The sequence below is a fragment of the Rhodnius prolixus genome, unplaced genomic scaffold (genome assembly GCF_049639745.1).
Source record: "Rhodnius prolixus isolate KJV_2025 unplaced genomic scaffold, Rpr scaffold_28, whole genome shotgun sequence".
Lineage (NCBI taxonomy): Eukaryota > Metazoa > Arthropoda > Insecta > Hemiptera > Reduviidae > Rhodnius > Rhodnius prolixus.
The window spans coordinates 1,296,462-1,324,401 of NW_027411618.1; the positions used below are offsets into that span (position 1 = coordinate 1,296,462).

General features: G+C 33.4%; 2 protein-coding genes and 1 long non-coding RNA gene across 18 annotated transcripts in view; 2 read left to right on the forward strand and 1 right to left on the reverse strand.

Annotated features, from left to right (window-relative positions):
* Hil (peptidase hillarin) overlaps positions 1 to 3,095 on the reverse strand; it is a 38,845-nt gene extending 35,750 nt beyond the window's left edge. For both annotated transcript variants that reach the window (XM_074134778.1, XM_074134779.1), the window contains exon 1: positions 2,407 to 3,095. In XM_074134778.1, coding sequence (XP_073990879.1) covers positions 2,407 to 2,898 — 492 coding nt within the window. In that variant the 5' untranslated portion in view covers positions 2,899 to 3,095. The remainder of the gene's footprint in view (positions 1 to 2,406) is intronic.
* Positions 3,096 to 3,260: 165 nt separating this feature from the next.
* Positions 3,261 to 13,614, forward strand: LOC141457591 (uncharacterized). The gene is made up of 3 exons (XR_012460425.1): positions 3,261 to 3,309; positions 7,936 to 8,015; positions 12,498 to 13,614. It is a non-coding gene; the product is annotated as an uncharacterized lncRNA (long non-coding RNA).
* An 842-nt stretch (positions 13,615 to 14,456) lies between these two features.
* On the forward strand, positions 14,457 to 27,181 carry LOC141457590 (isocitrate dehydrogenase [NAD] subunit gamma, mitochondrial-like). 15 transcript variants are annotated; one of them, XM_074134784.1, is made up of 12 exons: positions 14,457 to 14,679; positions 14,798 to 14,854; positions 17,237 to 17,340; positions 17,464 to 17,579; positions 18,167 to 18,357; positions 20,069 to 20,202; positions 20,628 to 20,859; positions 23,353 to 23,539; positions 23,799 to 23,880; positions 24,413 to 24,550; positions 26,624 to 26,778; positions 26,886 to 27,181. In XM_074134784.1, exons 1-10 carry the CDS (start codon positions 14,605 to 14,607, stop codon positions 24,438 to 24,440), a joined length of 1,206 nt encoding a protein of 401 aa, XP_073990885.1. In that variant the 5' UTR covers positions 14,457 to 14,604; the 3' UTR covers positions 24,441 to 24,550; positions 26,624 to 26,778; positions 26,886 to 27,181. The 15 variants fall into 15 exon arrangements, with proteins under 15 accessions (XP_073990885.1, XP_073990886.1, XP_073990889.1 ...); XM_074134785.1 differs by having other exon boundaries at positions 26,896 to 27,181; XM_074134788.1 differs by having other exon boundaries at positions 26,751 to 26,778.
* The last annotated feature ends 759 nt before the right edge of the window (positions 27,182 to 27,940 follow it).

Consider the following 27,940-nt stretch of genomic DNA (forward strand, 5'->3'; position numbering starts at 1 on the left):
TGCTCCTTAACTTGCACCTTGAGACCATACAAACCGTAGGCATGCCCAGGATCGAGTCCAACATCAACTTAACGTAAAATTCTTTGATGGTCAGACGAGTACGGCTTGATTTTAGGAACAGGTGATTGCAAGAGTTTATAAGCCACCTCTCTGGCTTCATCCTGGGTGTAAATATGTAATTGCGACAGGTTGAGTAAGACTACCATGGCCGCGGTAGCGGTAATATTTATAGCTCCTCTGGTGCTGAGACATGCAAATCCTTGGACACTATCAAGGGCTATCTTAGCTCCCTCCCGCAGAGCCTTTGTCCACTAAGCCACCAATTCATATGATATCGTGAGTCTACAGATTATAGCCTCTCCCAACTTGCGCCACAACCGAAGACCCGTCCAGAGTGGACAATACTGTTCTTTCCCACTTCAGTTTGCCCTGAAGCCATTGGTATGAAAAAGTTGGACACCTCCATGCCAAACAGTGAGTTGGTAAGAAAGTCAATGGGGACAATATTAAACGCCTCTCAATATCGAAGAAAACACTTTTTTAAAGTTATCTTTTTGCCCTCTAAGATCTTAAAGAGAAGTCAAGTAAATTTACCGTACTGGTATGCAAATTGCAGCGTTGTTTCACAAAGGTATTTCGCTCTTAATACTGATCCTGCAATCTCTGCAATATCTTCGGTAAGGACTGAGTTGGAGTTCAAGGAAGCATAAGATTATAGTTACTCTTAATATTATACATGAGGTAGTTCTATGTATTGTACTGAGTTGGGGTTCAAGGTTATATTTACTCTTAATATTATATATGAGATAGTTCTGTGAAGTGTACTGAGTTGAAGTTCAAGGTTATAGTTACTCTTAATATTATATACGTGGTAGTTCTAAATATTGTACTGAGTTCAAATTCAGGAAAATGCAATTTTTAATTCCACTTACCATTATATAATCGGTAATTAGTTCCCCTATAACTATTATTCAGGGGATTACAAGGATACAGTTCTACTTGATTTATATATATGTGGTAGAATCGTACTGAGTTTGAGCTCAAGGGAACCTAGGTTATGATTTTCCTTAGTATTGTACATGTAGTTCTGTGTATTTGATTACATTATGTTCAGGGGAGTACAAGGTTGTAGTTCTACTTGGTATCATGTACGTGACAGTTATGTGAATTGTATTGAATTGGGGATTTAGGGAGCGTTGATTTCCCACTTAGTCTACGTGCTTTTGTTTTTCTATCTTCTGTGCTGATATGGGGCTGTAAGCACTAGGATGCACCGAATTGAAACAAGGTTATAGTTTTTGAGTAATGGATTGTAGGCCCCGCTTTATATTGTAATAATGGGAGATCTACCTATCGAAGATACTTACGGCTGTAAGATAAATCTTAAGGTTGTATTTTTCCTAAATATTTTCAAGACAAATAAAAATTTGAATCGAATTGAATGGAAGTTTAAAGAATTAGGTTTTAGATCTTCTTTATGGTTTAGTACGTCCATTGCAGACAACGTGTGGAAAAAAGAAGCGAGTTCTATCCAATAACCTGAGCTGGGATTTAGTTTAGTATATTTTTATTTCTTGTAATGTTACATGGGTGACAGAATTGTATTTTTACTAGCTTGGGGCCCCAAAAAATCGTGTGCTCTTTATTATGGTTCCATGGGAACACTTACCAAAAAAAAAAAATCAATGTTCTTCGTAAAATGTTTATTTATAATAGTGATAAGTGTTTATTAGGTGAGCAGTGCATAAAGCAAAATTGATGCTAGTTGCATGAAACGTTCGATTAACCTATTTTCATAAAACTTGTAAAATTCTGGCCCTTTATTTGCACGACCTGAATTATCACATTCCAGTGATTTTTTTTACAGTTTTAGTGCAATTTAGGAAGCATGCTTTGAACCTCCCTTAGGAAAACTAATAAATAAAGGAAAATTAAGGTCACTTTTCTCATGAAAACTATATGAATAAGCTGATATATACTTGGCAAACACGTATCAAAAATATAAATGTGCATTCAACCGGATGTACTACTTTTTTCAATTAATGTCTTAATCGAGTGTTTTTCAAGTTTGGTAACCTTTTTTTTTACTTCCAGCGGTTTTAAATTTACAGGAGCTGTATTTATTTGAACGAAACTCAGTAAAAATATGAGTTTATTTTTATGGAGAAAGATTTTCAAGATTTTGTAACCTCAAACGCCATAACATACAGGTGGCCTAGATTTTGAAGTTACAGGTGGTTTTTAGTATTTTATAGGTTTTTAGTTAAAAATATTACTATTTTCACTTTTCTTGAATTTGTTGATTTTTGAATCATTTTTTTTATATAGTATAGCTGTAGGATCTGTTTTTTCAGGTTTTAGGATTAAAAAGTAAAGTTGTATTCTACTAAATGAAATGTCACTTACCAAATAAAATTCTATAGGCTTCTCCCTGGCCTTATTATAAGCTTTATGCAACTCTGTAGCTCTAAGTGCATGTGCAATATGCAAAGCGCTCGCATCAAATCGTCCATACTGATAATCCAATTGTGGTGTATTCAATGTTTGTCCAACATTATTTGTACCATTCAACGTGCTACGTTCATTTAGATTTGAAGCTTTGGGTACGTTTAAAGCTGTACGTATTATAACAGAAGTACCGTCTAGATGTCCTGGGCCAATTTTTGGTACATGTCCAGAACAATAAACTTCTTTATCTTCTTGCGAATGTTGATTATTATAATAAGTCTTGAGTGTTAATTTTGTACCACAGACAGCGCATTTAAAACAACCGGAATGAAAGAATGTGAAATCTTTTAACGGACCTACACGGTCCACTTGGTAGACTATTTGACCACATCTTAGACAGCAACTTTCGTAAAAATTTGCTCTATACATTATAAATTTCTCTATACACATACACTAATAAATTCTATAAAAAAAAAAAATTAAAAAATAAAACCACTACACAGCCATTTTCATTAATAAACCCCACACACACAGAAGAAAAAACATAGCTCACACACAACTTTTTTAAATGACTTTACTGACTACACAAAATAATTCTGGCTAGGGACAGACCAGCAAGTTGTATATGCCCCCACTACGCTTAAATTACTATGTTACCTTCCCCTACTATTTAGTTTTTACCTGTAAAATATCTCTCCCACCTGTTGATACATTGAAGAAATCTTTGTGTCTGTGAATGAGAAATCAAAAACCAAGGTCTTCAAATGTTTTTAGATTTGCACTCAGGTAATTTTAACATCATTCCTTTGCAACCGACACAATGACCTTGCAAAATATATACTTACATAGTTTATGCTTACAGTAAGTAAATTTTACTTACTTTTATCCTTGTACTAGATAAATAACCAAAATTCACTTTTTACTACAAATAAACTTATTTAAGTCTCTTGAATCAGAAAGAATAGACTACTGAAAAAGGAATTTGGTCGCCAATGCTGGATAAAGACAACAAAATAGGTTTATATAGCGATCGTGACTAACTTTCCTAAATGAGATTCCACTTGTTTTGAAGACACCTGAATAAAAAAAAAAGACGAATCTCTATCTTGAACTTTTCGTCTCTCCATTCGGCCGCTCTGATTTTAGACAGATAATCTTTTTTAAATCTTTACTCCAGCATTTTCTCAGGCGTCCTCTTTTTCGGGGAATATCTCTCTGGTAATCTTTCTGCATGTCTAAGACAGCTTATCCTTTTTGACTTATTGAAACGTACTATATCAACATGACCTATTTGGTCGTCAAATTTTTTTCGGTTGAACCTAATACGCCAAGAATAATAATCTCATCATTCTGCTCTCGAAGATTCTCAAAATCAGTTGATCTACTACTTTTAGAGACTACATCTCTGCTCTATAGTGAAATACTGGTCTGACCAGGGACTTGTACAATATTTGAAATATTATTCTAAGAATTTTTAACTTACTAAATTGGGATTTTAAGGAAGGGGTGAAGTTGTGCCTTTATATGCTTCAGTTTGTTGTGCGGATCTAACATCTAATATCATTTTTATGATAATCAAATATAGATTGAAACTTTTTTTTTAGAGAGCACATTGATTTTTTGGAGTTCCTATGTTAGCTGTCGCGTCACTCATCCTTCAGCCTCAGTCTGTTGGTCCTTTTTAGTTGTAAGAGTTTATTAATTGATTTTATTTCTCTTGGAGTTAGTTTTTGTGAGTTTTCCTTTTAGTTTGTTGCAAACAGTTTCTATGTTGGTGTTGATTTTTTTTTTTGAAATGTTGTTGGGTTTGTGGAATTCACTTTAATACAATTATTGTAACTATAATATGTTGTAAAATATGTTCCACAGCCCTGAAGATGACGCTAGTTCCTAGGTCGAAATAACAAATCATGACTGAAATTGGCATTATTTTTTCATCCTATTGTTATTATAATCAGTTTTATAAAATATATTTAAAAGCATAATGGCACCCAAAACCTTGAGCAGTAATCACAAAGTTTTATAAAAAAAAAAATCTTAAATCAATAGCGAAGAATTGCTGAAAGTTCAAATTTGAATATTTTGCTTTTAATGTGCTACCAGAGAATGCGACAATAAAGTTTAGCAAATTCGGTTTAACGAAAGTCAACCACTTAACTGAGGTGATTTTTTTTATTTAGTACGTTGAGATTTCCATTCATTGTATTCGTGTAAAACTTTTCGGAGAAATTCATTAAGGGTACTTAATGGTTTTTCACAAAAAGCTAAGACAATATTCATATTTTAAATAATATTGTTGGTTTGTACGGGCTGTAGGTTGTGAAAATCAAAGGAGAGTTATTGTTCTTAAATGGGTATACATTTAAGAAACATTATTGTGCTTATTTCTCTGTCTGCTGGCAGAGGTAACTGTTTTCCACTTTATTGCAATTTGTCCCATATAAAGTAAGTTTTGTGTCTCAGCATTTTTAAATTATGACGAATTTTATAGATTGTATGAACAGGATAGATTTGACCAGTCTTGTTAAATTTTTCAAACAAGCTTGGGTACCGAAAGACATCGTTTAATTATTAGTAGTATGTTCTTTGAAATTTTTATTCTAAAAAAAACTTGTCTACATATTTAGTTACATTTGTAACCTCATTTTATTTTTATTTCTGTGAAGAAATCGTTCCGGGTTTATCTCTTTGTTTTTACAACTTTTTGTGATATACTTACCATCTAAATATAACTTAAATATTGAACTTTTTTTCCGCAATTTCAGTTAAAGACATTATCATAATTTATAATAATAAAGTTTATTATTTGTTTACATATACAATCCAAGTAGGTAAAAGGAAAATATAGAAAACTTAAATAGGCTTCGATGAATCGTCTACCAGAGTTGGGTCACAAATAACAAAAGTAAGGCTCTTTATTTAGATTAATTTAAAAAAAATAATAATATTAAAATAAAAGATTAGATTAATCAAATTATGCAAGCATAACAAAAGACAAAACTAATCAACTAAATTATGTAACTTTCTTCCAGTCTGCTTAGGCGAAGTAATGTAATATTGTAGAATTAAGATTTTGAGTTTAAAATATCAGTTTTTAAAGTCCCATCAGTCCTCCTTCTCTGTAACTTAAACAGGAAAAGTAGTTGGAAGTTCAAATTTTATTCAACTTTGGTACCAACTGATGATACCACAATAAGATTTTATTCAACTTTGGTACCAACTGATGATACCACAATAAGATTTTATTCAACTTTGGTACCAACTGATGATACCACAATAAGATTTTATTCAACTTTGGTACCAACTGAGAATAGCACAATAAGATTTTATTCAACTTTGGTACCAACTGATGATACCACAATAAGATTTTATTCAACTTTGGTACCAACTGAGGATAGCACAGTAAGATTTTATTCAACTTTGGTACCAACTGAGGATAGCACAATAAGATTTTATTCAACTTTGGTACCAACTGAGAATAGCACAATAAGATTTTATTCAACTTTGGTACCAACTGATGATACCACAATAAGATTTTATTCAACTTTGGTACCAACTGAGGATAGCACAATAAGATTTTATTCAACTTTGGTACCAACTGATGATACCACAATAAGATTTTATGTACAATTTTAGATAATAGAACCATAACTTTTTTTTTTTTTTGGTAAACATTTTTCCCGGGAAAATTACCTTAAGAGCCCCATCTGGGAGAGTTAGGTGGACAGGCTTTCCTCTAAAGTGTTATTACTACTCATTGTACTTGCTTACCACCTGTACAATATTAAAAATATGTTTAAATACAAATTGTTGTTCATTCTTTTTGGTGACTGATTCATAACTCCTGATTCTATTTAAATACAAAGTTACAGTATTTGATAGGTTACCATAATTCAGCTATAAGGCTTAGAGAAAAATGTAAGTTCTAGGCCGGTTTTCAAGCGAGGAATATTTATTGGACGGAGTAAAATGCGAAAGGGTAGAAAAAGCGGCTTAGATGATCATGTGTGGTTTTTGCGTTGACTTTTCAGTAGTTCTATAGACCATAAATTTGTATCTTGCAATAAAATTGGTTAGAAACAATTATAGTTCATGTAGAAATTGATAATCAAGACTTAATGATGATGAATTTTAATGATTTGAAGTGAAGGCACTTTACAATGGTTATATTCTTCCAACAACATAATTTTCTCTCTGCTATCTAACTTGCGGAAGTTCGGTCTTGCATCACATTTTCGCTATCAGCTTTCTAGTCGCTTCTCCGACCTCCCCTCTCAACAACCCCACTATTTCCTCTATTTATATTTCCCCTCTTTATTGCTTCCTTTAATTCAATATTTGTTAGTAGTACTTTACTTGATTATTATTTTTATTTTATCAATATTACATAAATAATAATAATATTGTTATTGTTTACGAAAAATAATTTCATATATCAGAACTATCCGGGTGTTTACGCAAGAATAGTTGCAACTATACTGTAGTATAGTTTTATAATTATCAGTACAAAGACAAAAAAAAAAAATGTAAACGGTGTCAAGCAATGAAATTTCTCTATTTAATGGGCGAATATCAATTTTACAAATGCAACGTCATTTTCACTTTCTGCCAACCTTCTGTGACTAATCTATTACATGAAATGTATTTATTACTCTTTTATCTCTTTTTCCTTTGATTACCACCAATTCATCAGCAATTTCGATTGGCCTAGATTTAGTGTTAAATTCCACTATTAGTTAATAATTAATTTTTTTTTAAGTGCTACATAAAACTTTATCACTGTGATAAATGGAAGAACTTGGCAAAGTTTTTTGATTCCAGATACTAAAAATACCATCCTAGAACGTAAAATAAATTAAAAAAGTTAAAGCTTCTCTTTTTTTTTTTATCAGAAAGCTTTCCACTTTATTGTCAATGAAATGTTTCCAACTAAAATAAGCTTTTGATAAATGGCGTGTTAATGAGGTCAATGCTGTTAATTATTATCTACCTTAAATGGAATTTTGACTTGGAATAAAAGCTTAAAAAGAATACAGATTAATCACACAATAAATGTTTCAAGAGTGATCATAGACCAACCTAGTCGCACATACTTAAAATAACTCCATATACAATACAGACTTATTTCACACATCGTTCTTTAACGAAACCCAAAAAAATGCCGCGTTAAGGTGCTAAGGTAGCCGAGCGGTTAGAGGCGAGACCTGTAAAGCTAATATGTATTGTGGTGTACTGGGTTCAATTCCCAGTCTCTAGGCCTTGGATTTTATTTAATGTCTAATATGAGAACTTTGTAGTAAGGTGTGTTTGCTAGTTGCCTCCGTCCACGACACCTAATGTAAAGAAAATGAAATCGTAACGTAGACTTTATTCAGAAATTAGGAAGTTCTATCTTGTAAGGTTAATTCGCTTAATTCTCCTTCATCTGTACAGAACCATGAATTCTTCTATTCTAAATATAACTCTCTAAAAACTGTTCCACTACAGGGGATACTCAAGATGGAGCGGCACGCCCTTCTTTCTGTTTGACAAGACTTAAGAGATGGATTCCTCGGTAAATCTTGAAGGTACGAGTTTTATTCTGAGAAATATTTTTACTCAATATATATAGTGCTGTTTCTTACTCCTTACTATCAAACCTACATATGTTGTCCGTTGGCAAGGCCCATGCGATAACTGTGTGTTTACACAGTCTGCAGTGGCTCCATCTAGAGTTATCTGGCGAATGGCCTTGTTGGAGTAATATCGTAGTAAACTTAAGCGAGTTTACTTGAGAATTAATGAACTATTTCGCCTGTCTCTGATCTGAGATTTTCGCCCACCATAGCTACGATTATTTGCGTTCACACTTTTTTTATTTTTAGCTGCACTTCTGCAACATTTTTTGTAAGTCCTTTTCCTTTTTCATGCCTTTTTTTTAGGCATCATTGGATCAGGTCGACTGCCGTCTCGTTGCTGAATGCCTGAGAACCCAGTCAATAAATTATCATCACCAACTCTTATCAGAATTCATATAATTCTCGAAACTACCCCTACCGATAGAAAAATTCTGAATGCGCTTACATACGAGGTGTGTTCAAAAAGTAACGGGAATTTTTAAATTTCGCGGGTTTGGAGAGTCTGATTGTAAATTTTTTTTTTTTATTATGTTGGTACACATGTCCCTGAAGTACGATAAAATTTTCAGTAATATTCATTGTTTACTTCTTAAGTGGCAGCCGTTAAGGTTAGACGTGTTTTTCGAGCTTGGCGATTTTTGTTTGTTAAAAAAAATGGATCAAAGAATTTGTATTAAATTTTGCGTAAAAAATGAAATAAAGTGTGTGAAATGTTAATAAAGGCATATGGTGAGTCTGCTATGAGTAAAACAAGGATTTACGAGTGGTATAAGCGTTTCCAAGATGGCCGCGAAAACGTTGAAGATGACGAACGATCTGGACGTCCAAGCACATCAACAACCGATGAAAACGTGAAAAAAGTGAAAGAAATGGTTATGAACGATCGCCGAATCACAATCAGAGAAGTCGCTGATGATGTTGCCATATCAATTGGCTCATGCCATGAAATTTTTTCGGATGTTTTGGGTATGAAACGTGTGGCAGCAAAATTTGTTCCAAAATTGTTTAATTTCGAACAAAAACAGCGGTGAATGGAAGTTGCTCAAGAGTCACTCAATGAAGTCGACAACGATGCGGATCTACTGAAACGTGTTATAACAGGTGACGAAACATGGGTTTACGGATATGATGTCGAAACTAAGGCTCAATCGTCCCAGTGGAGGCATTCTGGATCGCCAAGACCGAAAAAGGCTCGACAAGTGCGGTCGAATGTGAAGGTTATGCTCACTGTGTTCTTCGATTTTAATGGCATAGTGCATCATGAATTCTTGCCACAAGGTCAAACAATCAATAAGGAGTACTACCTACAAGTTCAACGCCGTTTGCGTGAAGCAATCCGAAAAAAACGCCCGGATTTGTGGCTAAATAATTCATGGATTTTGCACCACGATAATGCACCTGCTCACACTTCATTGCTTGTTCGTGAATTTTTGGCCAAAAACAAAACTTTAACGATGCCCCAGCCTCCATATTCGCCAGACATGGCTCCATGTGACTTTTTTCTATTTCCAAACATAAAGAGAACATTAAAAGGCCGTCGTTTTACAAGCATAGATGACATTAAAAGCGAATCGCTGAAAGCTATCACAAAGATCGAGTTTCAGAAGTGTTTCGAGGATTGGAAAAAGCGTATTGTATTGTATGCGAAGGGGACTACTTTGAAGGCGACAATATTAATGTAGATGAATAAATAAATATTTTTTTCAAAAAACGAAAATTCCCGTTACTTTTTGAACACACCTCGTATGTATATATTTCAGAAGCAATATTTATTTTACAGAGTGCTATACATTCCATTGTTTAACCGTTTAACGTTGAAATCAAGTTCCAGTTGCATAAATATTTTGTCCATCTTGTTAAACAATATTAATATGATTACGAGAGCTCTTTTGTAACCGTCCCACTAATTTTTTATTTTTTTTAATGTGTGAATATGTATATTTCTTAAGTTGAGTTAAACCTTGATTTCATTCCTTTATTATTACAATTAATTAATACATAATTTTACGATTTTATTTTGTAACAATTATAAACATATATGGGAGTCCTGGCATAACTTCTGTTCAAATAGTATTATTTTATATTATTTTTACAATTGTATAATCATAAGTTATAATTATGATATTGTAATTTTTAGAATTCCTCTTTCTATAGTACTTTTGTTAAAAACAAATAAATAGTAATAAATTCTTGTCCTTAAAAATGACTTTGCAATTCCGCTGATCACCACCAAGTGTTGTATATAAAAAATAAAATAAAGCCGTTTCTCTAAAATACAAAATCAAATTAATAGAAAAACTGAACTCATTCTTGAACTAAGTCTACGGCTCGAAGATATCTATGTAGATTAAGTAGGCCAGTCTAGATTATGCATCCAACAGCTAATAACAGGGTCAATACGGATACCCTGACAAATTAATTATATTTGTACAGATTAAAAAAGAAAATTATTAAAACAGTACACTTTCACTAAACAGTGATTTTGGGCTCTCGAGCATTTATTGAAGAAGATGGTAACTGGACGAGGACCTTCAAAAAGAAATGTATGGAAATCTAAGACGGACCACGTTTCAGTAAAGGCAGAACCATTTTTTGTTTTGTATCTAGTGCTCTTGATGGTAAAAAGGTGATTGCTTCAAAGTTTTCTTATGATGTAGCACGTATAGTTAATTGAGTTAAACCCGGAAATGGCACGATACGAATTCTGGGGCGATTATTGTTACCACTGTGGAGAACCTGAGACTGCTGAACACATTTTGTTTTTTGTTTTTTGGTGGTCGCTCAAACGATGACTTCAGACTATGAATGTAGGCAAGAATAGATTTCAATTTAAGCTTTAATAGTGACAACCTTTTTATCGAATAAAAAATCAATTTGCTTATGAAGTCTTCAGAATGGTCGCATCGGCAGTTTTAATGAGAAGAATTGGAATAAGTTGGTTAGTTTATGCAGTGACTAATTACGTTTAATGTAATTTATTGTCTGCATTTAGAACGTTTGGGAATATCTTAGGATTTAGATTTAAGATTTTAGAATTAGGTATTTTACAGGTTCTCCAGGAATATCGAGTACAGCGATCCTTTAGTGTAATACTAGTTAGTTTATTTATTTATTTATTTATTGTGAAGTGGATGAACAATTTATTAGCTCCTTTGGATAAACAGGGATAATCACAATTTCTGTTTTGGTGGATTTTATATATGTATATATAAATTGCGATCATACCGATTTTCAGGTGTATCTTGCGGTTCCTACCCCTTGTTTTTACTTATTTATTTTTTTAATTTAAGGAGCGTCAACATATGAGGTCCTTGTCAGCTGGAGCTTTGTTCAGTGCACTGCCGGTCTCTGGACGGTGTTATTTCGTTACTTACAACATTGTCTATCACCGCAAAGTGAGCTATAAGAAGCTTCTAGAAAGAGAAAATCTAAAGGCCAGAAGCTGGGATTCGAACCCGGGAATCCAGTGAAAACTAACCGGCTAACCACTCAGCTAATCCTTTCCTTTTCTAGGCCTAGTGTTATTTTGAATATTAAATGTGTTGGCAATAATATAAATTCACAGCAAGTGCGATTGTACGAACATTTCAAGTACTGTTAGTTATATTTTGTACATGGACAAGGCGTACGTTGGGTTTATAAGGTTAGAAAAGGGACGGGACCTATGCCCCACGGCACCGCAGACACAGGAGACCTATTGTGTCTTCCCTTTTTTTGGATCTACTAGATGAATCCTCCCCTACTGAAGAGGTTGAGGACTTTCCCAACTAGTTCTTTTTGTGCTACTGTCTCCTTTGGTCTCTAAGATCCAAAGGTTTCATAGCGCAACAGCAGGTGAGAGGCCGTTTCCTCCTCTTCCTAGCACAATCTGCACAACGGTTCCGAGCTAATAAGCCCTCACCTTGTACAGAACTGCTTCCTGAACCTACCATGCCCTGTGATCAGAGTAATCCGATTTCTACCCAAGCACAGGGTCTCTTCGGTTCTTTTGTTTACACAGCCAAGGCATTATACACTTACTGTGTTTAACCCCAGGACAAATCACCCATTTTTTTTTCTTGCTCTCTTCAGATCCAATCTCTGAGAGCCGCACTAACTGCACCCTTGGGTGATCCCCAGGACAGGTTCCGGGCCAATGAAAGGAGTGTTAGCTCCGTTCCTGGCCAGTGGATCGGCTGTTTCTTTCCCCTTGATCCCCACATGACCCGGCACCCTTTCAAGCCAAACTTTATTGTGCCGAGCCATTTGTTCCAGGGCCTTTCTACATTCCCAAACCAGGGAAGAAATAGTTCTGAAGGAAATAAAGGCCTTCAGTGTTGGGCTTATAACTTTAGATTAAAACTTTTCTAGAACAGAGATTTTAGTGTGGTGCTAGGTAAGCTGTGACATTACTCTTCTATTTTTTGGTAATTAATTTAAATTTTTGTTCAGATAATCTGGATAAACACAACCATGAGTTTCTATGAACAAGACCTTGGCATGTGCATCTTACAGTTTAGTTCGAGGCTGTTTGCTGAGAACATATCAATCTTCTCAGGGAACATGTTTAATATTGAATCAATCTAACGTAGAGGAATTGTAGTATTAGAATGTTTTGTGTATGTGAAAATTATCAAAAAATCTAAAAACCTCAGAAACATTGGACTATAACGAACTATTGAGCCATTTACACACTACGTAACCACTAACAGATATAACCATTACAAACAATAGGTTCTCAACACATATGCACCTTACATAACTGCATATGAATTAATGAAATACAGGCCGCCTACCATTACTCTTCTCTCGGCAGCACCATTCCCATGGCACGTAACATAATAATTGAGCAATATTATAGCTAATATATTGATTAGCATTAACAGAAAACCAGTAAAAGAAATGAAATTGTAGCTACCTAAATTTTCTTCAGTTTTAAGTTATTTGTAGACCGGGCTACTTCTTAAGGAGATAAACTGCCCCAAAATGGGTGGTTCAGCGAAGCTGCCAAGTTTTAGCTCATATCTTGCTAAGAATCAATTCTAGAGAATTGAAATTTTAGACAGCTAAATTCACTACAATTTGCGTTCTGAGGTATTTAAGAATTATTCTTAAAGAATAATACTGCTGCTTAAAGATTGAATCTGCCATATTTTTTTCTTTAGCATTAATTCCATGCTAAAACTATATAGTCGGCTAAATTTATTAGAACTTCTGCACTAAGATAGGACTACTATTTAAGATTTTGCTGCCCTAAAATGGAAGGATAATTTAAGCTGCCGTGTTTTACCTCAAATACCCTACTTTAGAATAATTAGCGTTATTTTGAGATACGTTTCTAGTTAGATCTGATGTATGTTTAGCTTCACTAATTGCGTACAGACTGAACGCCCAAACTTTTATACGCTTGCAGTACCATCCAGGTCAGTTCTTTTAATTAATTGCCCTAGAAATTATTAGTTTACATTGTGCATTAATTTTTTTTTTTTTGTAGAAATAGTATTTTATAAAGCTATGTATTTTAGTAAATAAATGAATCTAATAAAAAAAATATGTCCGTATAATTTCCTAAAACCGATCATGTAATATGATATATTTTTGACATAATTTTACTTCTCTAGTTAGTAAAACCTATTGGTAAAAGCGCTGTGCCACACAAACTGGAATGATGAGATATTTTCTCCTCCACTATCAAACACGTACACTAAAAATAAAAAAGTAAAAAATAAAAATTAATTAATTAACAAGGGATATTTTCGATCGCCTACCTTTCAGTCATTTCTTACTATACTTCAAAAACCGATTTGCCTCTTAAAGATCCAAGAAAACCGAAATTTTGCAAGCCGCAGTACATAACTCTGGCTGAAATCTGAGGCGGCGGAAATTTTTTGCGGTAGAGTAGGTAAAGCTTTATGATATAAAAGTTTAATGATTCTTCTAGATTTGAGAGATTAGGCATCTTTTTAATTGCTGCAGGCAGAAGTTGCATTAAGCTGCATATCTATCAGTCCAAAGAGCTCTTAAAGCTTCGATTATGAATCCTGCGACTATAAAATCGACTATAATTGATTAAGGTAAATATTTTTTCCACAAAAATCTATTAAATGCGCAATTTTGTCAAGGGATGTTGTATGGTTAAAAACTTAATACCAACATTTTTGGAAGCTAATTAGGTGAAATTGGGATTTTAGAAGCTTTATAAACCCATTATTTGAGTTTCCTGCAAAATTATTTACAGTGAGGGGGAGCTGGCACATCAGCACAACCAAATTAGAAAAGCATCAGTTGTTTAAGTCAATTGAAAGTTTATTTGAAGAATACTAACATTATAAGCAATATAAACCTATTACTTTTAATTGTAGGCTGTTGTTTTAATTAAATCTGTGGAAAAATAAAATGAAAACCTAGAATGTAACCTTAACCGTGCAACCTACCACTTTTGGGCAAGGCTCCAAAATTACTGGTGATATCTTTACTGATGTACTTTGCTTGAATATTGAAGTGTAATTGGTATAGGAAAGCTTCATTCTCGAATTGTGAATAGATTCTCGACTAAATCATGGCTCTAAGTCACATAGTTCAGAACTTCACTACTTCTGCCATCAGATCTCTAGAAATACACTCTTTACGAAAAGTAAATTTTTGTTTTCAGTTAAAATTTCTTTTATTTGACCTTTGTCTATATTTAGAATTTATTTGTTTTTTAAATTTTTTGGATATTTCTATTTTGTTTTATTTATTTTTTTCAACAGGCGGCCTCGTTATCAGCCTTCGACATTCAGCACAAGACGCCAGTCACAAGGAAGTTTGTAAGTAACACCATTATTCAATACGGTAAAAAAAAAAAAAAATACCGTTTTTCAATTATAAGTTTAAGACAACCGTAGAGAGTCAATTTTGACTATAAGGTGGATCAGCAAGTCTTTTATTTCTTTTTATTCAGAATTTTACAACTGGTACATCTAGTACAAAAAGTAAAACAGATAAAATGTACATAAAGTATGTGCGTTGACAGTGCAGCTGACTTGATTTCTTGAACGGAGGCCATGCAGAGATGACAGCCGTAATAGGCCCTTAAGGCGTTAGGAAGTTGCTACTGGTTCTCTAGATAGCCGTCGTTAGGCATGCAGATGGTCACGCCATTAGCGGCACTTCAAATTCAAGAAGGGTTCGTGGGAAGAGTTGAGAATGAGAGAACTTGATTGAGGGGATAGTTTAGAATGAAATTTCAGACACAGTATAGCTTTTGCGGAAAAGAAGGGAATTTTTAAGTCAATATGGACGTGAGGTTTGAGATGTAATAGAGAACATTGACTATGGTACGAACGATTTTGGATTGTAAGGATTGAATGCAATTGAGGTTTGTGCGATTGACATCCCCGTATAATTTAAGTCCATATTGACGCTAGTAGAGTGTTGTATAGTTGTTTTCTTTAATTAGACTTCATAGGTCTTAGGCAAAGTATGAAGGCATGAGTTTTCTATTCTGAAGGTCCGAACGCTGAACTGTAGAGGTACTTCGCACGTACAGAGTATTTTCTTATTCTTTACAAAAGTACATAGGCTATCCGCTACCAGGATTGTGCGGTCCCTCAGTTTACAAAGGCCTGATAGGAGGCCTTCCATCATCCAATTGGCCACCTGGCCTTGTCGGAGTAATACCATTGTAAATTTTGGCGAGTAGGTAATAATGAACTTTGTTCTCCTCTATTTCTATCTTAGCTTCCAAAATATTCTGTGTGGAATAAAAACATTAAGAACAAAGGCTTATCAATGCTAAATTTAAGATTTAGCAATTTTTTTGAGGAATAAATTGCTGTGCAAAGCTTCTGTCCGGAGTTTACTGAACTGCTCGCAGGTTACCTGATGTAGGTGTGAAAGGATCTGCTTCTACAGCTGAGGCAATGTATTGAACCTAAGAGAATACTCCTTGGACCTAACTCACTTTTCTCGCTCATAACACTTTAAATTCTATAATCCAGATCTGAGCAGACCTAGTAAACAGGGCCTTTCCTCTTTACTTCATTAAATTTCGTGAGAGACGTTTGTAACATTGTAACTTTTTCTTAAAAGTACGAGTAAACCTCTTTTGACAGCGGTGCCGTGGGGCATAGGTTAAGATAATCTTAAAAGTAGTCTAGCAAAATCACCCGAATTTCTAGAGTCATCTCAGCAATGTTTGTTTTATAAATCGCTGAGATCTTTTGTTAAGCTGACTCAAAATTTAAAAAGGAATGCTTAAAATATAAGAAGTAGCTCTAAAGGAACTGTTAGAACCAATAAGTACAAAAATCGTTGAACATCCAGACAAAAATAAATGTGTTGTGAACATTCACACGAATTTTACTTACCACAATCGAATTAATTAAATTTTCGTGAAACTTAGTATTAACTTGTACTAAAAAAGTTGATTTTAATATTACAAATTTTCATTGTAACAAAAAGAAACTTTTGAAGGAAGAGTGAGGTCACAATTTCCTTAAAACCCCTTTAAAATTAATATTCCCTGAGAAAAAATTTCAAATTTATATAGTTTAGTGAGTGTCAAAGAATGTTGCTTCAAAATCGAAAAACCATTCACTTTATTCTCACTTCTGTGGAGTATCAAGTGGGGTGATATTCTTCCATTTTATTATTTTGGCTGTTCGTTTCGTACTCATGAATATTATACTGATGTTATTGACAAAACGTTATACTGAAATGACATCTTTTAAAAGTACTTAATGTCACTTCTTCTTAAGAACGTTAAATAATTATTTTTTAAACATAAGACTATTTTTGAAAAAGCTGCTTCAAACTAAAAAATATATTCAGTAGAGAGACTCTTCCATTTCAATCGATTATTTTCAAATTTGAAATTTTACTTACATACAGAGTTAGTTATAATATTATAAATAAGGCTAATGAGGCCGTATGTTACCCTGAAATAGTACTTAGTGGAAAGCCTACTCCTACTTGAATGTACTTCCCGGTCGATTGATTTTGTCGAAAAGTTTATTGTCGGGTCCTGTGGAACTATGTAAACGCCATTTTTTTGTACTCAAGGAATCTTAAAATGTGTATTTCCAGTGAATCTCAAAACTGAAAATCTGCTCGAAATTAGATTTTCTCTTACGATAAATCAGAGATACAAACATTTATTATATCCTTCATTTATTGTGTGGATCCGATAAATTTTGTTTAATTTCTAGAACCCCTTGCCAAAAGCACAATATGGCGGACGACATACTGTGACTATGATTCCTGGTGGAGGCATTGGACCAGAACTGATGCACCATCTGAAAGAGGTGTTTAGGTAGGTGTCAATTTTTAGATACCCCAGGACTTAATTACCACACTATCCGTGACTCAGATATCAATTTTCGGGCCTTGAAACTGACTTCTTTTCACTCGCGTTATTTTTCTTTCCCCTTAACAGAGTTGGTGGGATTCCAGTGGATTTCGAGCTTGTTCAAGTGGATCCAAAAAGTGGAGACAACGAAGACTTGGAATATGCCATAACGTCTATTAAGAGAAATGGAGTCGCAATTAAAGGTATTGTTTTGAAATTTTATATATTCTCCTGCTTTTTAGGAGGAAGTGATTACCCACTTCTTCAGGGAGTTGATATCCCTGTTGATATCTCTGCCTAAATGCACTTGACGCTGGCATCCTTTACACTCACAGAGATGAAGTTTGTTGCTGTTTGAGTTCAACACGCCAGTGGGCAAACTCTAACTCATTATCACTCACACATTCTTTTTTAGGATACACAAAAATATCTTTTTGTTTATCTTTAATTTGGTTTCTGTTAAGCAATACACCGTTTATTTGAAACATTTTCCTTGTAAAATTCTCTTCTTCTGACGCTTTAAACTTTTCAGTTTAAAGAAAATTCTTTAATCTTAAACGGCACATTTATTAGTATTTAAAAAAAGTGTATTTTTTGTCTTATTGTATTTTCCTTGGAGATTTACAATCAAGTTACTCTTTATTTGTTTGTAAAGGTTTTATTCTTGTTATTTAATAATTACTTCTATTTTCGTAATTTTATGAATCTACATTAAATTTGGCAGCTGATGAACTCTTTTGTAGAAAAGAATGATTAGTCAAAATAAAGTTTTAATACCTATTTATAACAGGTAATATCGAGACTGGTAGTATGGAAGCTGGCGTTTTGTCGAGAAACGTAGCTTTAAGAAATGAACTCGATCTGTACGTCAGCGTTCTCGACTGTAAATCATTTCCGGGAGTGACTTCACGTCATAATAATATTGACATCTCGATCATACGACAAAACACTGAAGGTGAATACGCCATGCTGGAACATGAGGTGAGTTAATGCTAACCAAGATGTATGTAAAAATAGGCGTTTATGTTATTCCAAACTTTTGAATCAAGGCCCGCCACATTAGCTGAGCGTTTAGAGGGGAGCCGGAAATAAATGTATTGTGTTACTGGGTTCAATTCTGGTTTTAGTACTAAATTAATTTTGTTAAAATAAACAATTTGCGCAACAATTAATGTGTCTCCTCAAAAAATACAAGAAATATTTAAAGTCAAGTTTGTTAGGTAGAAGCTCCTTTACGATGGCATGCTGACGTAAACTCTTATGGTAAATTAGAATTAGTACATTTTTTGACACAAATGTTTATTACATCTGTTGAAACACTTTCCCAAGAAAAGAGGATTCGAACTTTGAAGAGTCTGGCGTTAAGAATTATGATTTCTAATATTAAAGGCTTATAGTCTTGGCCGCTGCATTGATGTGCAATAACCTTCACTTTATTTATTCCTCGAAAGAACGACCTCCGTCACTCCTAGATATTCAGTCTAGTGAGAAACTTAACGTTTGAAGAAAATTAAATTTATGATTATATTAGTCATTTATGATTGTAATAGTTGTAGAAAAGTTGTATTTGAAACTTTTTAGCTGAAATTAAAATTAACAGTTAGTTCTAGACCTTTGCGAAATTTTGAAGCAAATTTAGCGAACCGTGTTTTTTAGAATAATTAAAAGTAAAAGTCAGTTCTATTAATATAAAAGTTAATTTTTGTAGTGTTGTTGAGGGATAGCATGTTTTTGTTTCATTAGAAAGTATACCAGTCCATTTTTAAATTTATGGTGTACCAAAAATATTCTTCAGAAACTTACGAGAATTTTTGATTTAGTTATATCAAAATTATGTTTTTACTTTCATTTATTAATTTTTATTTGCCTGATAAATTTTTCTTAAAATCTTAAAAATGGTTGTCATAATAATTTAAAACATTTCTATTAAGGTCCAGTTATATTGGATCAGTATATGTTCTCATAGAATCACTCTAATTCTGAAGAAAAATGTCTTTAAAAAGATTGTTCTAATAGCTTTCAAGATGACTAGCTAAAATCCTAAATGTAACGTTGAAAAAATTGGTAAATTAGTAAGTAATTTAGACCAGTGATGGGCAAACGTTTTTAGGAGCGGGCCAAAAACTAAAAGGAAACATTTTGACGGGCCATAATAATTTTTTTATAAAAAAAAAATGCAGTAAGTGACTAAGACATTTTTATAATATCAAAATTGAACTAATGCGATTTATATTTGCGAGTGTTTTGATGATAGCTCGTCATATTTGGTTCAAATTAGGACGTAGTTATTCTTAAGAGTGAACTAAAGTGTTCATTCGTCAATCTATTTGTAACACAGCTTTTTCTAAGTTTCATTATTGAAAAAAGTTGCTCACAAATATATGAAGATGCAAACATTGCACAAATTCTCTAAGCATAAGATATTAAATTTGAAAAACTGTATTACCCCAATTTTTCAACTCGTGTTAAAAACTTTAATTTTTGCATTCCAAGTGTAAATGTTTTTTTAATTATTATTAAGCATGTGACGGGCGGGATTGAACCTTTCGCTGGGCTGGAGATGGCCCGAGGGCCGTAGTTCACCCATCACTGATTAAGAATATTATTGGTGTTATTTCTGTAGAACCTCGGTGAAGAGGAGCATTCCTATTTATAACCACAGAACTTAAATTATAGCTGTCCGTAATTTCAGAGTGTAAGCGGAGTTGTGGAAAGCATGAAGGTAGTTACTTCGGTGAATGCTGAAAGGTTGGCAAAGTTCGCGTTTGAATATGCAAAAAAGAATAATCGCAAGAAAGTTACCACAGTGCATAAGGCAAATATTATGTAAGTATATAAAATTTTGGACCTTAAATCTCCACCAGGTGATTGAAACGTAATTAGTACTGATGTGGATATCGTAAGTTTAAGCTTAATTAGGCCGCGGGGGAACCTCCATAAAAACTAAACTTCGTATAGCTGAAGATGTGGCCAAGGTTTTAGGCAGGATGTCTGGTGCTGTAGAAAATAGCCCAGACTTTTAGACCTGCTCTGTATTGATGCAGTCAGAGCAGATGTATGCGGTCTGCTCCATCAGCATACACAGCAGCCAGTCTAGGCCCTCGGATTCTTCAGCTACCCTCCCCCCACCTGATACCTACAATGCTCCGTGTGAAAAATATCCTTGGTATAGAATTTACTGTCTACAATTTTAGTTCTTTACAGTTTTGCTCACAGATATAGCTAATCAAAATTCTCTTTATATTTTGTAGGAAATATTCAGATGGCCTATTTTTAGAGACATGTCGTAGAGTCTCCAAACGATATCCAGATATCCAGCACAGCGATATGATCATTGACAATTGTTGTATGCAGCTAGTCTCGAATCCTCATCAGTTTGACGTTATGATCACTACTAACCTTTATGGTACAATAGTTTCGAACGTTATTTGCGGCTTGGTTGGTGGAGCTGGACTATTTTCTGGTAAAAATTATGGAGACCATGTGAGTATATGGACACTTATTAGTTTATTTGGTAAACTGCTATTTAAAATTAGCGCTATTTATTTTTAATTATTTTTCAAATCAGAAATTTATTTACTGGGGGTTAAACAAATTTTTTGTTTGTATAACTCTATAAACTCTCCTTCTGAAATAATGTAGTTGAAGCGGAAGACTATTTCTACACAGTCAGCTTAGGTTTGCTTCAAAATAATTTGAAAGAGTCATATAAAAACATGAGCTTGTAAAGTAAGCATGGTGACTGGACGTCCTTTCAGATTCAGTACTTATAATGCCAGCTGTAGAAGCGAATCTGACCACCAGCACCTGCAAAATTGCAGGTGACTTAGGCGCCTAACCATGAACCGCAGCCTGTGCGAGACAGCATGCTTCCCAAGAGCTGCTAGTAATGATTAAAAAAAAAAAAGAAAAAGTGTTTTTATTTTAAACAGTCTGAACAAACAAAATCAATGTATTAGATTAGGCCAACTCGTAGTGCCCGTGTTTAAAAAAAAAAAGTACAAGTGTGGCATTGGGTGTAGTGTAACAACAATGACGTATTCACTTTGTTCTGGTTGCTGACGGTAGTGCGATTACACTCTGTTTGGACTAAAAAGTAACCTTCTTTGTTTAAAGAAAAAGAAGACTAGCTATGAATAATATAAGCGTAATAACGAAAGATTTAAATTTTATTCTAGAATCAGCATTTAGCCAACCTTAGATTTTAACTTTAGGCCAATTTTTACTTTTGAAAGCTGGTGACAACCATTTTTTAATGAATTAAAAACCCAACAGCACAGACTCAATGTTAATGCGATGGCTGCCACAGCCGAATTCCATCTGTGCTTAATTTGTATTTTATCTGTGCTTTACCAGAGTTAGTTTTAATTTTAATAAATCTGAGCGACATGCCGGAAGAAAAATTGGATTAACTTATCTTAAGTATTTCTAAAATTGCACAAGACTTAAATATACTAACGCTAGACCAAAATGAGGTAATTTCTGTGACACTAACGGCCATATTTTTTTATCGTTGAACTATGAAACTCTATAGACAACTCCAACAAAATCATTAATTAAGCAATTGCTTAAAGTTAGTTTCATTTGCTGTTTGAATGATTTTAAATTTATTATTAGTTAGTTTGATAGTTTACTTTAGTTACTGTATTAGATACATTTTATATCATTGAGTAAATAGTCAGTATTATTTATGGTTATATTTCTTCTTTATTTAATGTCTATTACTCATATGTTTTAATGTTAATTTGTTAGCTTATTATGATGTGTCTTATCTGCTTTTTTATGATTCAGTTTTTACAATATTGTAATTATTAATTTTTCTTTCCAATTGATAATGTGCCAAGAACTTAACTCTGTTTGTATGGAGTCTTTCTCCGAACGCAAGTAAATATATAATAACTAAACATTTTATAGTTTACATTACGTGTAAACAAAGACCGTAACATAATCTAGACAAGTAATAAAAAAAGGAATTTCCATTTACAAACACTACCTTGTTTCTTAAAAAGATTGTTATTCTTCTGCTAACTCTTCCCCTGAAGAATTCTTTTTTGTTTTTCGCCGAACTGGATTAATTAGAGAACTGCTTCAAAGACTCAGGCAAATTAAAGTTTTAAGAGCGATTTCATGTTTCTGAAAATCATAGTACTTGAAAATTTCGTAGTTTGATAATCTCATCTGCCGTAAACTGTAAACAGTTGAAATCCGATTAGGATCCAATATACAATAATTTATTTTTATTTTCATTTTTGTTTTTCGTATCTTTAGAAGGTACTTGTTATTCCTAAAAAAAAAAAAATGAGTCAAAGGAGCATTATTAAGTCTATTTACTGGTTAATTTGTTAGGGCTGCCTTTTGTCAGCCAGCATTCTGCATAAACATTGCTCACTTTCTACCAGCAAATTACTTTTTCTCAAATATCGCGACAGTAAAAAATTAAAAATAACAATTGTAATAAAAGAACACGTTAACGCAAGGTTTTATAAAACAATTTGTTTATATACCTATCTTCTTAACAATTATTTACACTTTAAATAGTTGAATATAAGCGTTAATTAAACGTCAAAAAGTACATAATTCAGCTTGTACCTAACTTTTCATTTTAGCTTTAGCTCGTAATTTCAGCTAGATAGAGCATAATTAGGCCGATTCAAACCTGATGTACGAGGGGTAAAATGTGCTCATAGTATATTGATTCTAAACTGCCACGCAACATTCATTTGACATCAATGCCATAGATTTTCTCAAACTTCAAACCCAATCATTTTTTATTAACGGACCAAATATTTACGGTTCCTGGCACTACCGACAGTAGAACTCCTATCTCTGCTTTATAGATACATGCTAAAAACATTAAAGAGGAGTTCCTCCCCCCTCCCCCCTAAGAAGGGAAGTTAATACGCTTCTGATAACAACCTCACTGGCTCAATAACTAAAGCAAAACTAATTCAATTCAAACCATTCATTATTTTTCAGTACGCCATATTTGAGCCAGGCACTAGAAATACTGGAACAGCAATTGCCGGCAAAAATATTGCCAATCCAATCGCCATGCTGAGTGCATCTGTGGACATGTTAGAACATTTAGGTCATATGACACACGCTAATATTCTACGTTCAGCCATTGATACTACAGTAAACGTAGATAAAATCCATACTGCAGGTATGTTAGTGGATTCCATAATAAGACATAGACTGCTGGCGTAGGTATTGTCTAGAAGTCTAGAAAAAATTAAACTAGTTGGAAGACTATTGTTCATAACGCGAGTAAACACACTTTTAAGAGCTCACAGACCGTGAATGTGGTCTCAATTTTCGAACCAAAGGGCTTTTAATTAGTATTTATGCCAGCATTCAATTTTTATAGTGTCCTTAAGGAGCTATATTTATACCAATATTAATAATTTCATTCTCGAAAAAAGATTTAGGAGGAAAATACGAAACTACAGACGTAATACAAAATATCATGAACTTAGTTCTTGAAGCTACAAAGTCAATGAAATGGTGAGAAAAAAAAAAATTTATTTTATATATATTCGACTGCCCAATTTAGAAGAATCACAGAACATAAATTGTTATAAATTTAGTTGTCTATAGTTTTAGTTCTGTATAGTTTCGCCGAGGAGTTAATGCTAACCAAGAAATGAGCAGCTATGTATATGGGCAGCTTCACTGACCACTCATAACTTGTTGCTACAACATAACCTTAAGTAGTATCCAGAAATAAAAAACATAAGTTGTCTTAAATTTAGCTGTCTACAATTTTAGTAGTTCTATAAAAGTTTGCACTAGAGATAATAAGAATAGTAAGATATGAGCTAAAATATAGCAGCTATAATATATCTAAATATAGATATTAGTCCCATCTTGAAGTACCAAAAATCATAAGTTGCAGTTTTTATTTAGCTGTAGACAATTTTTGTTCTGTGCTATTTTATTTTCCCATTATCCTATCGTTCTGTCCATAACATTATTCATTTTGTTTATTTTATTTTTGTGTTTATTTATTTATTGTATTTTTTCTTTGATTCCACAGGAAGCCTTTAAGACGTACATTGTTCTGATTGGAATGCACCCTCCTAGATGCAGTAGTTGCATAGTTCCCAATGCATGCAGGACCTACATCAATATCTGCATCTTTGTGTCAATCCATCCAGTAATTTTCTGTATTCTTGTATGTCATATTGCATGATATCCTTACATGTGCTAACAGACGAATATGTGGTTGAAAAAGCTTATATCTAAATTCGAAGTTCATACTGGGAGAGTTTGTGTCTGAGTTGAAAGATTTAGAACCAGTCTTGATGTACCTGTTTTTTATAGTCAAACATGCACCTTCTAATTATAATTTGGGTTTCCATTTTTTTTTTTTCTGAGTATTTCTCAGCTCTGCAACTTGGCCATAATCTGTCAGTGTGGCGTTGTCACGCCTGTGAACTTTAGAGCTGGCCTGAGTATTTTGCAATCGTGGCATAGAGGCCCAGTTGTCTATCTAACACCTTCAACAATCTATGAGAGCCTTCATTTTGTACTGTTTCAGAGTGCTTAGCACTGTAAATCAGTTTCATTCTGTCATAGTAGCATTATCGGTGTTTAGTATGAAGGCTGTTACGTTCAAGCAGGCTCAAGTGACTTAACTTCTACCGCATTGTGCCAGTTTTTCTGTCATAGTGCGCTTTTAAACTTAATATTGAGTCCTTCACCAGTCTAAATACATCTCACTGTAAAATTTCACTACGCGTTGAAAGACCTGGCACAACTAATCCTCTTCCATATGGAGAACCTTTTATAGATACGTCCATGCATAAGATATGATGTGCCAAGGTTAATATACGAACCCATTTTATGCCATTATTCGGAGAACCACCTATATATACATTTTTTTTTTTTTTTGTTACACAAACTAATAGATAGTGGCATCCTACCACTTGCTACCTTAGCGAACTAACAGAAACCTTATTTTGTAAGCCGTACGGCAAGCACTATCTGTAAGTGAGGCATCTACACGGTTTACATCGTTTTACCTGTTAGGAGGTCGAGTTAGGCCCGAGTAGTTGAATTCAACTATATTGTTTCTTTTAGTCTGAAGTAACATTATCAGGGTTTGCAGCATTAAAGCAAGAGAGCTTTACAATTTGACCCGAGCAAGATCCAACCGTTGTATGCCCAGTTTGTCTGCCCAGTATGAACAGAAGAAGCATTGAATCAAAAGTTGCTCATAAAGATCTTAATATTTCCTCAAAATTCATTGTGATTTTTAACAAATCAAGACCGCTTTAACAAATTTATTTTCTTTTGTATTTATGGGGTGTATAAAAAAAAAAAAATGAAATTAAAAAAATATATATATATTTACTTTTTATTGGTTTTATAAAAATAATAGTATTAATGTTCGAGATATTGGTCATTGCTTTTACTGCAAGTAATCTTTCTGCGAGTTGTTAGATCCGTCGCTTTCCTAGCATTTCATTCAACAAACTCCTACACTAAAATTTTCAAAATTCAGTGAAGTTATTTAATTTTCTTGCGCAAAATATACCATACACCGAAACTGTGATAGTTGGTAGGAGCTAAGCCTTGAATTCCATTTAAAGACCATAATGTCCTTCAATGTTTTCTTTTTTAGACTTACTTAAAGAGAAGTTTGGCCTTTACGTTATCTTCCAGAAATAGAACTGTTTAGGATTGACTAGTATATGTAGTTTGGTAGATAGCACTCGGCCATTTTAGACTAAAATTCTACCTAGCTGTCAGAGAGAGAGAAAAAAAAAATGGAGACACTGTCCAAAGGCTGAAAGTGCTCTGAAAAATGCTCCAGGCGCCAATAACCTCAGATGTTGCCGCGCCTTAAATTATACCAAATATATATGTACATATGTATATCAGATATACTTGTTCCATGTCCGGTTGTGAGGTGGAACTACGTTGGCGTCTTTTCATTTCGAGCTGGTAGCTGACGGTCGTGCGGATTCCGTGCGAACTCTATTCTACTCAGCTGGAAAACATTTTAGTTGAAAAATATTTTACTTTGTTATGGAAATAAAGGGACATAAAAGACAGTGTAATGGGTTCTAATTTAAACTTAATCTAAGAATAATTTCTAGTCTTAGTTAGTAGGTGATAGTTATTCTAGTGAGTTTAAGTTTATACACCCCACAAAAAATTCATTTTTTCATTATTACTTTTGTTTTTTAATTTAATTTATTTTATAATATTCTGTATTTTTTTTTTTTTTTTTTTTTTACAGATCCAGTATTTTCATTTAATGTAATTATTTCATTAATTTTTGTAAAAGTAGATACTTCTCGTTAATCCAGATATATCTATCTTTAAAAAAAAATTATAAATTTTGTAAATTGGTTATAATTTTACAGGACTACTCATTAGAGGAATTTTGATGAGGTACTTTATTACTGTTTTGTTTTGTTAAGAAGTATTGATTTTAATTGTGTAATTTATCTAAAGAAAAAAATGAAATGTTTATTATTAAAAAATTAAATGCAATTAAGTTTGTTTCAGCTAAAAAAAAATGCCCAACACCTCAGATCACCTTAAAATTCAAAATAAATAAATTACCAAAGTCATCATCTGTGATCTACAACAAATTTGATTTTACCCACATGTACATACACACACACATTTTTGGAAATAATTTTCCAGACACGACAAATTGGGCGCCAATTACCTCAGATGTTATGCGCTTTGAATTAAGAAGAAAAAAAAAATACTGAACAGTCATTTCAACAAAAATGTATAGCTATTATTAACTGTTTAAATTTTAAAAAAATAAAATCAGTTGAACGTATGATACGATTTAATTTTTGTTTACATCCCTTCCTTAGCAAAGACTACAAGGATTTTTTCCTCACTTCATAAAACTAGATTTAATGAAATAAAACTCAGCAGAATGTCGAGGAACTCGAATTTTGTTCAATTAAACTACAAGTTCTACTGAACTATACTAACGTCGCTTATGGCCACTGCTTTTCTGGAATAGGTAAAGACACTAAGGTTATCATAACATGTAGCACAGTAAGATCTTAAATCTAACCAAGTAAACTTCTAATTTTACTAAATTAATTCTACCCTCTACTATCTCCAAGTTCCGGCTTAGAGAAACCTGTATCATACTTCCTATAAAAGTTTGAACTCCCTAACATCACTACACAATTTTTATGACGCGTTCTACTAAGGAATGGTGTTTTTTTAGTTAGATATAGAACCAACCAAAAACCTAGGGCACCAGTTGTTTTCAGAAATGGAGTAACTTTGGACTCAAATTTTCACGTTGGCTCCCTATTCTAACGCAGTGCATTTTTTAGAATATACTGACTTTTTCTTTTTAGTTTTTTCTCATTGAAGTATTAATTATTATTGTATATATTTAATTAAAAAACACACGAACAATTCCCTGTAATGAAGCTTTATGTATCTGCTATTCTTGTGAGAAAGAACCCTGTCGCCACTCTTATTTTTAGGGAGTTCGAGATGTTTTACAATTTTCACTCATTCGAGGATGTTGAAACTAATTCACCTCTTCCACCAGCTCCTAGTATTTCCTAAC